The 14,111-nt window shown below is 48.0% G+C and overlaps 1 protein-coding gene across 1 annotated transcript in view; it reads right to left on the reverse strand.

Moving 5' to 3' along the window:
• Window positions 1–13,083, reverse strand: part of GUCY2D (guanylate cyclase 2D, retinal) — a 36,360-nt gene extending 23,277 nt beyond the window's left edge. The window contains exons 1-6 of the mRNA XM_035135850.3: window positions 12,209–13,083; window positions 5,328–5,629; window positions 4,015–4,369; window positions 2,421–2,505; window positions 2,172–2,268; window positions 1,100–1,192 (exon numbers count right to left, since the gene is read on the reverse strand). Coding sequence (XP_034991741.1) covers window positions 1,100–1,192; window positions 2,172–2,268; window positions 2,421–2,505; window positions 4,015–4,369; window positions 5,328–5,629; window positions 12,209–12,926 — 1,650 coding nt within the window. The 5' untranslated portion in view covers window positions 12,927–13,083. The remainder of the gene's footprint in view (window positions 1–1,099; window positions 1,193–2,171; window positions 2,269–2,420; window positions 2,506–4,014; window positions 4,370–5,327; window positions 5,630–12,208) is intronic.
• Window positions 13,084–14,111: the final 1,028 nt, after the last annotated feature.

A 14,111-nucleotide genomic window follows, 5' to 3' on the forward strand; every position in this document is an offset into this window, starting at 1 on the left:
TTTTACAGGGCATCCACACTATGCCACAGCTGAGCATTAATCATGGATATTAATCAGGCAAGTGAACCTACCATACCTCAGCCTTTTGCAGTGGGCAACATTACAGTATTAAATCCTTGTTTGTTTTTGAACTCTATCTTTTAATTAGTGCCAAAATGCTTTTCTAGCTATGTTTTTCTTAAAATAAGACCAGTACAGTGCTACAAACCCACCAAGATGCTATATTAAAATTAAAAAATTAAGAAAAGTATTTCATTTTGGCAAATATCAGCACAGTATAAAACTTCTCATAAGAAGTAATGCAGCTGAGAGCAACAGTCATGTTACATTTTCATCACATTTCATGTCAGCTGTAATTATTCAATAATTTAATTTAAAAATTATAGCCAGAAAAGCCCTTCAGAACTAATTAAAAGAGCAGTTTGGGGGGGAACAGATGGGGTTATAAAATGTCTCCCACCACAAGGGTCATACTGAGTGTGTTCTGAGCTTCAAATGACATGTCTACTGTGTGGACAGGGCATAATGGGATGTACACAAAGAAAAGGCACAATATTCCAGGTGGTGGAGGAAAGTCAATTGCAATTCCGCTTGTAGCTTACAAGGGAAGAGCAATGTTTGGATAGTGGCAGGAGCCACCAATCAGGAAGCAGCCCCAGCCTCTCAAAATGGCACCCGCCATGACAGGAAGTAGGCGATGGATGGAAAATGTAAAATGGCAAGGACCCTGGGAGGATATATTTCAAAACAAAACACCATTATATAAAGGTGAAGGGAGATTCAGCAGTGCGACAAACTGGGCCCAATAAAAAAGGATCTGTGTGGAATAGAACTGCTTAGAATGAGTGGAAGGAGATGGCTTGGCGTCACCATCAAAACCTGCCACCCAATTTTAGTGCATTCTTTCCAGCCCCAACCCACCCACAATGATTATATCAGTGCTGGCACTGCTCCAGGAAAGGCTGCTGGCAAGAACGCCATCTGCGCCTCCTGGGGAAATGGCTTTGCACCAGAGGCTTCTCCTGGCCCACCCACTAGTAACTGGGAAAGAGGGAGGGTGCAGGAATAGGAACTGTGAAGGAGGGGGACATGCTTTTACCTCAACCACAGCCATGTTGCTGTTTTCTGCATTTGCCGCCACACTCTTGAGACTTTTCATGTCCGACGTACTTTTTCGACTGTCGTCCATTTTCTGGGGGATGAAGAGGGGAGTACCATGAACTAAGGAACAGCTTTCTTATTCTTTTAAATTAATTCTATTGAAGTTATTCACAACACAAATCTACTACAACAACTAAAACAAATAAATCCACCACCATGACATCTAAAGCGATACAAACTTAACAACTTTACACTTACCACAAAGAAAAAATATTTTTAAAAATAAAAGACTTCCTTTATCCTTCTTTACTTCTAATAAACTGTTTCCCATATAGATAATTATTACTGGTTATCTCAAATTGTAACTTTGTTGTTGTTTAGTCGTGTCCGACTTCGTGACCCCATGGACCCTAGCACGCCAGGCACTCCTGTCTTGCACTGCCCCCCTTCATGGATCAATGCCTTGTCGTAGCGAAGGGGCTTGAATAACTCAGAGAAGCTATGAGCTATGCCATGCAGGGCCACCCAAGATGGACATAGTGGAGAGTTTTGACTAAATGTGATCCACCTGGAGAAGGAACTGGCAAGCCACTCCAGTATCCCTGCCAAGAAAACTCCATGGACAAAGACAACAGGCATATAAATTGTAACTTAAAAACCATAAATCCTCCTGTAGGAATTAATCAAAACAAGTCCGGGTGGTTATTTCAGGGCACTGCTTGATAAACAGCTTTCTTATTCTTAACTTGGACCTTTATCATACAGTAATGACCCTTGGCCAATACTGCAACCCTCTAACATAGCATCCGCATTCTCAAACAGTTCTGGCCTGACCATCATACCCATCCAATGTCTGAAGGCGAGAATCTGCTCCTACATAACCAAAAACAGCAGTCCTTTCTGTCCGCTGCCCTTTATTTCAGTTGCATGAAGCAACCATCATAGAAACCTTAAGCATTACTATTACTCGCATTGCCTGTTTTGATCCCTCTTTGACTTTGCAGCGCTCCATCTTGCCAGCCTCTCCTTAGTCTCCTCAATGGTCCCTCCCACAGAGACAAACTCCTCACCTTCTTGCTGTTCTGGGAATGGATGAATGTCAAGTCATCCATGGTGAGGACAATCTTGTCGGGCCCCTTCATTAGCTGGGCATGCTGAAACTGCCGCCTGTCGGAATCAACAACATGTGCAGAGCAAAAATAAAAAAATGGTTGTTCGTAAAGATAAAGCACGCAGCACGGGGAGGTCCCAAAATCCAAAATGTCAGCTGGTAGCTGTTGTCCAGCAGACCTAGTCGCCAAGGTGTTTGCGTAACTCACCTGAGATGGAAAGCAAGGGCACCTCCACCCAACATCAAGCAGATAACCAGGAGGAATATGAGGAGGATAAAACCAGCATTCACCCCTGAAGGAGAAGGAGAAGAGTGTTACCACTGGGGACTTCACTTCCAGGAAACAGACTTGAGAGGTTATTTCCAGCTCCATCACCATCTTCTCCTAGTCACATATGGGGAGTACCATGCAAAATATCTCCACCCACCCACTGTAGTATTACAAATCCTGACAGAGATGCCTTTTGCCTTCTCCCCAGACTTTCCTTGTCTTCTCTTCCCTGCGTGACTTTACCATAAGACACCCAAACCTATGAAATCAACAGCTCCTTTCTCACCTTCCTAAAGCGCCATTTGGGCGCCGTGATCTCACCCCCAAAAAAGTATGTCCTTGGGGGCTGCGATCTTACACGGGCCATGTGATTCACGCAGGAGTGTGGCGCTGAAAGACGTGCGTCCCAGTGGGAGGGTCTGCGAGTGGAGTATATGAGGTGAGCTGGCTAGCTGGCAGGACACATAGCTAGCGTATATCACAGGCATCCCCAAACTTCGGCCCTCCAGATGTTTTGGACTACAATTCCCATCATCCCTGACCACTGGTCCTGTTAGCTAGGGATCATGGGAGTTGTAAGCCAAAACATCTGGAGGGCCGCAGTTTGGGGGGTGCCTGGTATATGAGATTGGTTGATCGATCAACTGGATGGTATATTTGAAGTTGGTGGGATGGAACGATGGATGGATGGCTAGGATAGAACAGGGCCTTCAGTATGGACCTGACTTCCCCTCAAAATAAGGCAGGCACCTACAATCTTAGGCTTTCAGTGTATGCTGAAAACCATTCTTTTCACTTGGGCCTTCACAGCTTAGTATTAGTACAATACTACCTCTGGATGCGAACGGGATCCATTCCGGAGCTCCGTTCGCATCCAGAGCAGTACACAACTTGAAACGCCGAATCTGCGCATGCTCACCGTGTGATTCGGCGCTTTTGTGCATGCGTGTGACATCATCCGGCGCATCTGCGCATGCGTGAATCGCTGAACCCGGAAGTAACCCATCCCAGCACTTCTGGGTTCGGCGCGTTCTTAACCCGTGATGTACGCAACCCGCAGCGAATGTAACTAGAGGTATGACTGTATTGCTAATTTCCCTTCATGACCAGAACTGGGGTCATGTGAAATTTGTTTCGCACTGTTTTTAACGATATACAATAATAGGTGGTATTCAACAAAATATTATTTAGAATAGACCCACAGAAATTAACTTTGTGTGCAATTTTCCCTGGTATACACATTTTTGCAAAGCAATTTTCCATAATATAATGAAATTTTGTATGTTATTTTCAGTAACATATGCACACTTTACCCTAGTATATGCATTTTTGTGCACATTACTGGACTGGAAAACTGCACTGCAAAATTCAGGGAAGAGCAAATTTCAAAGGATGGCCGAGTCTCAGTTCTCGTATTGTTTTGGAAAGTGCAAATTAGGGAGGTTTACCTTTAAATGCAAATCAAATTCCTCTCCATCCTCCCTCTCCCTCTCCATCCTTGCACACCCAGGCAGCCCACTTCAGCACTCACCCCCATTGCAGATGGTGACCGAGTCAAACCAGCAGATGGAGTCCGTGTCTGGACTGGAACTGTGAGGCCAATGGATAGTGTACCCAGCATAGCGCAGAGTACGAGCACCGACGTTCACACTGTAGGTAGGCCAGAGGCGGCTGCCCTTCCCATTTGTGTCCAATATGATATAGGGGATCACGGCATCCCCATATTCATCGGCTGATACTGGCTGGCTGAAGCCTTCCAGTTCAAAGTCTTTGGCGTGCTCTGCAATGGTGGAGCCCATCACCCACTTGCCGGACTTCCGAGTACTCTCCACTGCCTTGGCCAGGAAGTAGATGGAGTTAAAGATAGTACCAAACAGGGGGTGTGCCTTTAAAGAGAAGCAAGCAAGAGTTAGGACCAGGTTCTCAAATTCTGCAACCTGAATAAATGGTGCTAATGGGTAACATTTGCTTCTGTTTTCTTGATTCCCCTCATTTGCGTGGACAGGCGGAGTCCCCCCAACCCCAGATGACCCCTGAGCGGAATAATGACTCAAGACAAAGTGCTATGGGATTAAAATTGGCCACAACTTTATTAAGCTTCAGGTCTAGGGAGACCTTGGCTCAGGCATTGGGCGTTTATCCTTCCCAGTCCCCAGCCGGGTATCTGGGAGACATCAGGGTTATCCAGAATGTGTGGGGATTGGGCTGGCTCTGGAGAACATATGTTCAAGCAGAGAGCCCACCCCCTGTTTCGCCGCCGTCACAGGGGAGAACAATGACAACCTCTCGGCGTATGGCCAATGCCTCCCCTCAAGACACCTTTAACGGGGAACCCTGGGATCACCACTGCAAGGGGGGACATGGGTCACCGCTTCAAACCCCCCCCCCCATTTAGGAAGATAGACTAAAGGATTCCACCCAAGGCCTGAAACTGCCAAATTTCAATTCAGTGGAGCAGGGTCAAGATATTAACTGATATGCATGAAATTTCAGATATAGCTATATAATCCCTAGTGTAGTAAGATAAGACCTTTGGAGCAGGCATTTTTTTAAAAAAATAATAATAATTATGAACCACCCTACTGCAGAATAGGCACACAATAAAGTCTCCAAGAGCCGTCAGAAGCTCAAAAGTGAGGAGGCTTGCCAAACCTCTGCTGGAAGAGTATTCCGCAGCAGTGCTAAAACGCCCTTCATTCAGGCAGATCTAAAAATTAATGTAGTTGTGAGCACACACAGCTCTGAACGGCATATGGAACCTCCTAAATCTGAGCCTCTCCTGCACCTCAAACAGCCACCCCTTGTACCTGCCCGCCCCCACCCGCTGCCTCTTTTCTCACACACCTTGTCAGCATCAAGGTGGCCAGGGATTTCCCTCTTCTCCTGAGCCTCCCTGAAAGTCTGCCGGAAGGACTGCTCCGGCGAGTCGATGGTGATGGTGAGCACCGCGTCGTAGGCCATGCGGAGTTTGAGGCTGTCATCCAGCACAGGGTAGGACTCCTTCTGGTAGGGCATGCTGTAAGTCAGGGCGTCGTAGGGGATGAAAACGTAGGTCCCGTCTGTCATACGCAGGTCCTCGGCCTTCTCCAGCAGGAGGCGCTGATCCTCCCCACCCAGCAGGGCAGAGTGCATACACATGACGATCACTGGATAGGAAAGGAACAAGGAGGAGGAAATGGACAGGGTAGACAGGGGGAAGGATTAGGGCAAGGGTCAGCAAACTTTTCCAGCAGGGGGGTGGTCCACTGTCCCTCAGACCTTGTGGGGAGCCAGACTATATTTTTTGGGGGGGGAATGAACGAATTCCTATGCCCCACAGATAACCCAGAGAGATGCATTTTAAATAAAAGCACACATTCTACTCATGTAAAAACACAGTGATTCCCGGACTGTCCACAGGCTCCCGGATTTAGAAGGTGATTGGGACGCATCCAGCCCCCGGGCCTTAGTTTGCCTACCCATTAGGGTATAGGTCAATAGGAGAAAAATCAGTGTAAAGTCCAGAGCTCACCAAGGGACCGCAGTGAGGTGAAGAGGGCCTCTGTGTATGTGCAAAGTGACCTTCTGCAAAATGGACTGCCTCTCCTAATATGAGCCAACCCAGACCCTGCATTTATAATCTGAGGTCCCTCTCCATGTGCCCTCTCCAAAGGAGATGCAGAGGGTAGCAGCACAAGAACAGGTCCTTTCTGTGGTGGCTCCTCACTTATGGAATGCCCTCCCCAGGAAGGAAAGCCTGGCACTTTCACTGGCTATTTTTAGGCACCAAGCAATAATGTTTCTAGTCCGTCAGTTTAGGGGCCCTTTACGCTGGAAAGTTTTAGATATTGCGACCTCCCTTAGGATGTCGGTAGGATGTATATGAATGCGTTTAGCTTTTATTTTACTATCGTTTTGGAGCAGTTTCTATTTTTGCATTTATGTTTTAAGTTGCTTTGGGTTCCTTTTCGTAAAAAAAAAAGTGACCATTATAAGTACTATTATAATAATATTAATATGCTATAGCCACATCCATAACATACATTTAATGCACATTGCTTTCCCAAAGATCCTGGGAGATGTACTGTGAACTTTAATGTTTTAGTATTTTAACTTCGTGTATGTTTAAAACACTTTTAAGTTTTTCTTGATTTTATCATTTTATAAAAATAAAAAAAATATTGAAAATTTTTATTTTATTTTTTATTTCGACTGTGTCCGACCAACACAGCTGTCAGGGGTGCTGGTGGCTACCCTCAAGTGACGACGCTCCACACCGCCGCGTCTTTAAGACTTTTATTGGTGCATACTTACTTACAGTGCAAGAGATAAGAAAGACATGACTGTTCAGTCTGCATCAGAATCTCGCAATGGCGCTTTCCGGCTACGCGCCCAGCAAAGTAGTTTGGGGACCCCCCAAAGCGCCACCCCTTGCTCCTATGGGAGCTGGCACACCTCAAATAAGGCGTTGGGGGAAAAGGGCGCCTGTGCGATGCTCCGCCGCTTGCCGTTTCCTGTATAGGAGCTCTAGGCTGCAGTCGCGGCTCTTGGATGCTGCCGGAGCCCTGTACCAACCTGCTCACTTCCTCCTGCCCTTCACTGGACCCGCTGCTGGAGCTCTGACTGGTTGAGGAGCTGGACTTTATGATGGGGGGGATGTTCTCTGTAACTCCGCCCCCTTACACTACCTGAATCTGTTATCATTTTATCTTTTAGCACTTTGAGGTTTGTGTGTTTCTAAACAATCAAGTAGTGTATAAATTTTATTAAATAAATAGCTTACACCTCACATACCTACTAGTTCCAGGACTCTTCATAGCAGTGATGTCTGACCACCATCCCTGCACAGCAACAGCAACAGCAGCCTTTGACTTCCAGATGTTTTGGGCTACAAAACATCACCTGCCCTAGCCAGTACAGCCGTGGGAGCTGTTGCCCAAAACATCGGGATGACACCAGGTTGGGGAAGGTTACTTTAGAGCAGTGTTTCCCAAACTTGGGTCTCCAACTGCTTTTGGACTACAATTCCCATCATCACCAGCTAGCAGGACCAGTGGTCAGGGATGACGGGCATTGTAGTCCAAAAACAGCTGGAGACCCAAGTTTGGGAAAGGTTGCTTTAGAACCACAAGCAGTCTTACCATCAGGAGAGTGAGGCATTCCTTCTCAGGTGGCAGGTTTTTTAAGGGGGCGGGTACCATTAGAGGGTCGGCAGATTGGATCAGTTTGGATAAAGGGAGGTTTAGACATTTTTTTTAAAAGAATAATGTAGTTTATGTTTACTGGGTGTGCAATTTGGTTTTGACTACAATGCGCAGGAGGGGAAGTTGACACTTTCCCTCCCCAGCCATGATACTGATGGAAATAGTGTGCCCACCACCACACTAATTAATTGGCACTACTTAACTGTAGCACATTCCAAAGAAGGGCAGTGCCAAAGAATGCTCCAACTACCGCACAATTGTGCTCATTTCACACGCTAGCAAGGTTATGCTTAAAATTCTACAAGGCAGGCTTAGGCAGTATGTGGACCGAGAACTCCCAGAAGTGCAAGCTGGATTTCGAAGGGGCAGAGGAACCAGAGACCAAGTAGCAAACATGCGCTGGATTATGGAGAAAGCTAGAGAGTTCCAGAAAAACATCTACTTCTGCTTCATTGACTATGCAAAAGCCTTTGACTGTGTCGACCACAGCAAACTATGGCAAGTTCTTAAAGAAATGGGAGTGCCTGATCACCTCATCTGTCTCCTGAGAAATCTCTATGTGGGACAAGAAGCTACAGTTAGAACTGGATATGGAACAACTGATTGGTTCAAAATTGGGAAAGGAGTACGACAAGGTTGTATATTGTCTCCCTGCTTATTTAACTTATATGCAGAATTCATCATGCGAAAGGCTGGACTAGATGAATCCCAAGCCGGAATTAAGATTGCTGGAAGAAATATCAACAACCTCAGATATGCAGATGACACAACCTTGATGGCAGAAAGCGAGGAGGAATTAAAGAACCTTTTAATGAGGGTGAAAGAGGAGAGCGCAAAATATGGTCTGAAGCTCAACATCAAAAAAACCAAGATCATGGCCACTGGTCCCATCACCTCCTGGCAAATAGAAGGGGAAGAAATGGAAGCAGTGAGAGATTTTACTTTCTTGGGCTCCTTGATCACTGCAGATGGTGACAGCAGTCACGAAATTAAAAGACGCCTGCTTCTTGGGAGAAAAGCAATGACAAACCTAGACAGCATCTTAAAAAGCAGAGACATCACCTTGCCGACAAAGGTCCGTATAGTTAAAGCTATGGTTTTCCCAGTAGTGATGTATGGAAGTGAGAGTTGGACCATAAAGAAGGCTGATCGCCGAAGAATTGATGCTTTTGAATTATGGTGCTGGAGGAGACTCTTGAGAGTCCCATGGACTGCAAGAAGATCAAACCTATCCATTCTTAAGGAAATCAGCCCTGAGTGCTCCCTGGAAGGACAGATCGTGAAGCTGAGGCTCCAATACTTTGGCCACCTCATGAGAAGAGAAGAATCCTTGGAAAAGACCCTGATGTTGGGAAAGATTGAGGGCACTAGGAGAAGGGGACGACAGAGGACAAGATGGTTGGACAGTGTTCTCGAAGCTACGAACATGAGTTTGACCAAACTGCGGGAGGCAGTGCGAGACAGGAGTGCCTGGCGTGCTATGGTCCATGGGGTCACGAAGAGTCGGACACGACTAAACGACTAAACAACAACAACTGTAGCACTAATGGCAGAGGTGCCATATGGTAATTTCAGAGTCTGGACTTAACGGTCTTATGGAGCGCCCTTCTTTAGGTGGTTTGCACATAGCCCCTCCTGTCCATTCCTCCAAAGTGGGGCCCTGGAGATCTGCCCTAAAATCCTGTCCTGATGGCACCACCGGCTAAGGGAAGCTTTCTTTTTCTTTGGCTAATAACAGCATATGGGGGTTATTTTCGATGGGGTTGTTGCTGGGGGTTAGGGATGGGGAGAAATTTGATTCAGTTCACATTGGATTGCCATATTTTAAATGGTGGGAATCTGAACAGAAAAGTTGTTGAGTTCCCCCCCCCCCCCAAAGTTGTTGAGTGATTTTTTTGGGGGGGGGAGGCAAATCAATATTCCGGATATATTTACGTCCAGAGATTCCGGACATATTGCAACCCTAGTTCACATTTAAAGGCAAATTTACACAATTTGCGCTTTGAGAAACGATACGCAACAAACATACATCCTTCAAATTTGCATTTCTCCACGTTCCATTCTCCAGTCAATAAATGTGGACAACAGTGCATTGCATTAGGGTCAACTGTGCATTTATCAGTGAAGATAGTGGACAAAAGCATTATATTAGGGAAAAGGTCTTACAAAATGTGTATATTGTTACAGGCGCGCCAGTTTCTGCCCAACATGGGGGGGGGGCGTGCGACATCACATGGTGGGAGGGGGCCTGGCGGGACTTGTCACACCCTCTGAAAGGCCCGGCAGAGCCAGCCATGGCTGCTGAAGCTAGGCCCAATGTAGCCTAGTCGCAGCTACGGGAGGACCTGGTGGAGCCCGCTGTGGCTGCCGCTCCTCTTGCACGCTCACACCCAGCTCTGATTCCTCCTACTGCACCTCTTCCCCTGACACACCCTCTTCCAAAATAGGCTTCCAGTGAGTGGAGAAATCAATTAGCAGCAGCTCCTCAGCTCCAGCCAGCTCCAGCTTTCTCCGACATGTTGCCTTCCCCCCTTGCCTTCAGCTGCCCCCCTACATTCTGGATCTCTTCAGCTGCCCCTTCCATCTGGGTGCCTTGCAGCTGGGCTCCTGGGTGACTTTCAACCCCCTGTAGCATCTCATTTGGCAGGGCCCTCAGCTCACATGGAGTCACACTTTCCTGTCCATGGAAGCTTCTCACCCAAGCTACTCTCATTCAATCAAACTGCTCACTTTGTCACTGCTCTATTCTCACAAGCCACTCGAGGGGTGTTGCTATTCCTCCCTCCATCTCTACTCAGGCACACCTCCTCCAGGAAACAGAAATCCCACATCTGACACCAGTGTGGCTGCTTTTATACAGAGACAGAAAGCACTAAAGCCACATTCTTACTTCATCTTGATAAGCAATACAGTCGTACCTCGGGTTACGACCACCTCGGTTTGCGAACAGTTCGGGTTACGAACTGCGCAAACCCGGAAGTGTTTTCGCCGCGCGCGCGCGATCGCGCAATTTGCGCATGCGCAAAATGGCGGCGCCCATCGCGCTCGGTTTGCGAACTATTCGGGTTACGAACTGCGATCCGGAACGGATCGCGTTCGTAACCCGAGGTATTACTGTACTTTCTTAACGTCCATTGTGCTTGGAGCACAATTAGGGAGAGCGCGGGATGTGGAAGAAGGGTTAAAAAGACATCCCCTGGGTTGGGGGTGGTGCTGGTTGAGAGGGAGTGTGTGTGATAGGACCAACCTGGGTTGCTGGGGGGGGAAGCATGTAGCGATTTTTGATGGACAGGGACTGACCCTTAAAACCTCAGCGCAGTTAGTTTCACTTTTGCAAAGTGCTTCTGCTCTCCCTCCCGCCCACCGCCTTTTCTTATGGTTTAGCCTGACATTGCTTTGCCTTTTATGGGGTCGCTTGCTTTGCAAGGGCCCAGTAGGAATTTTGCCATTTGGCTGATTGGCTGTTGCCATTGGTTTTTGCCTACTGCTTAGCAAAGCGTCACAACTTGTTAGGTTGGCGGTTAGGCATTGGTTAATAATTCTGGTTGGCATGGAGGTGCCTTCCCCTCATTAAAATGCTGCTCCACATAGAAGTATTCCGTTAAAGGAATCCTGGGGCTCCGGGGCTCTTGTCCATACACCCCCGCAATGGGCGGGGCTGGGGCCATTACAGAGCATGAGCCTTGGGGAGCATTTCTGGTCGAGGGGAGAGTGCCTGGACACAGCTACCTCCTCTCCCATGGGGTGTTTACTTGACTTCCCTATACGGCTAGGGAAGTCGGAGCTGATCTGTCCCAGGCGGTGGACAGATGGATTAACCCAGGGGTTCCCAAACTAAGGCCCAGGGGCCGGATGCGGCCCAATCGCCTTCTCAATCCGGCCCGCAGAAGGTCTGGGAATCAGCATGTTTTTACATGAGTAGAATGTGTCCTTTTATTTAAAATGCACCTCTGGGTTATTTGTGGGGTTATTTGTAGGAATTCGTTCATATTTTTTCCCCAAAATATAGTCCGGCCCCCCCACAAGGTCTGAGGGACAGTGGACCGGCCCCCTGCTGAAAAAGTTTGCTGACCCCTGGATTAACCAATGCCTAAGCCAACACTCACATTTAATTGTATTTAAATAAAGTTGTAGCCAAATTAATGCCACAACCCAAACTAAAATTCTGTGTGTGGTGTGAGTTATTTGGGGGGGGGGGGGGGCGTGTCTGGCAACCTCGTCACGCAATTTATCATGAGGCAACAGCATGGAAGCTTTTCTTGGCAAATGCTGTTGTATCGTGATCCTGCGTATCTCTTGTCCCATCAGGCTACTTCTTAAAAGTATGGATCAGGCTGGAGGGTGGAGAAGCCTGTCATATGTACGCAATTGCACCTTATAGAACAGTTCCTGCTCATTTAAAATGACTATGTGAACTGATCTTATCCACACTGACTAAGAACCTCGGCAGAACCTAGAAGTTTTCTAACAATTACCCCCCAAATATTAGACCCTCTTCCTTTGAGAGTCGCGCAAGCACATGTGGCCCTAACCCAGCCATACCTCGTACATCATAGGCCCTCTGTACACGGCGGAGGGCATCCCGTGCCCCATTCGGTTCATCTTCCATAGTGGTTACCACAGTGACAGGGAGGCCAAAGTTGCGCAACGACTCCGCCAGGCCTTGCCCTACTTCCACCCAGAGGTCCTGCTCGGAGCTGATCACAGCGACGTGGGCCCAGCGGAAGTACTTGAGCACGGTGTAGAGGACGGCAGAGGCCTGGGGCAGCGGCCGGGAAAAGGTACCAAAACGCTCCACCTCGGCATCGTCAGTCAGGCAAGACCAGGAGAAGACGGGCTTGTTCCAAGCTCTGCCCAGCAGCCCAGCTGCCTCGCAGGTGGCTGGGTTGACCGGGCCCACAAAGCCAGAGGCATAGCGTTCCGAGTTGACAAAGCCAACCATGGCCTGAGACGACTTGCAGTCTTCGTTGAGGAGGACGTAGTCAAACCAGTAGCCCTGGTTCAGAGTAGGGTCCTTGTTGATGCGGGCAATGGCCAGCTTGGCCGCTGCGTCAGGGTAGGCCCTGGCGTAGATGGGGTCGCAGGTCCAGGGGCCCATCACACCCACCTTGAAGGTTGACGGCAGGACGTGGCAGGGCAAAGAGAGGAACAAGAGCCAGAAGAGGAGGGCTTGCCAGCAGGGGCCCCTGTAGCAGGCCCACCTGGGGTGATTGGAAAGGCGGAGCAGGAATCTGTGGAAGCCAAGCCAGGCTAGGATCATGGTGTCGCAGAGCCCGGGAATGGCGCGGCGGTGGGGGAAGGGGGAAGGGAGGGGAAGAAGAGGGAGAAGGCACGGCTCACAAATCCTTTAGTCCCTCAGGGGCCAAGGGCCAGAAGCCTTTTGTCGGAGTGGGTCCATTTGCCGCCATCAACTTGGTTAAGACTCAACGCACGCAGTCAAGAGAAATCACCCTGGAATAGAGAAAAAAGAGAAACATCACACTATGCTGGGGAAAGGATGCTTGGGGTCCTGTGCATAGCTGTGGGGATCAGTGGGCATTGCCACAAACAACCCCGTTTGTATGTCCTGTGTTTTTTAATCTCATTAAAAAAACACACATTTTTTTAAGACTGAGTAGCGTCATGCTGCTCACAGAAAGTTGGGTAAACAGCATGCGGCCAAACACCTCTCCACTTTGGGCAGCCATCTTGTTACCAAAGGCAAGCTTGTTGCCCGTAGCAACTACCTCACCATCTTCACAGGTGTAAAATGAACAAAAAGAGCACCACTCCGGGTTAGCTACTGCGGAGCCATATTTGTTGCCCAACTTTTAGGGCTGGTGATGCTTACAAATATTATTTGCTTCGCATTTCTTTTGGGCAAGGCAAACAATCCCATAGCGTGGGGGGGGGGGGGCTGATATCACTGCACTTCCGGGAGAGAGAGAGAGAGAGAAGAGAGAGGTCATGACAGGAGAGGCAGCCAGCTGCTTTGGCCAAAGTCCACCCTATTCTACCAGCCTCGGGTGGTATTATCCAAACTACTGTTCTGCTCATGCTCCAGCACCTCAACGAAGCTGCCCCATCCCTCAAATCCTAATCTTGCAGCTGAACTAAAACAGGATTAGCCTTTTGGCCCCAGCTGCCTCTTCGCATTAGGTGCGAATCGGTATGATGGCCCTCACGTGCCCACAAGTGCTCAGCAGGTCACCTCTACCAACTCCTTTTACCCTTTACTAGGAATAATGTTGCAAGGTGTGTTTGTGTTTGTGTGTGTATGTATGTGTGAAGTTACAGAGGGGGAAAGAGCTATCAGGTCTTAATTTTACACCCTTTGAGAAAAACTGGAAATGTGAGGGAAAGCTGGAAAACCACAAGCATCAATTATGTTTTCTTTTAACACAACGATGGCATGTAAGATCTGTTTCAATGTGTTATTTGAAACCAACAGGCATTATATTTGTTA

Source organism: Zootoca vivipara, chromosome 12 (genome assembly GCF_965207765.1).
Source record: "Zootoca vivipara chromosome 12, rZooViv2.hap1.1, whole genome shotgun sequence".
Taxonomy (NCBI): domain Eukaryota; kingdom Metazoa; phylum Chordata; class Lepidosauria; order Squamata; family Lacertidae; genus Zootoca; species Zootoca vivipara.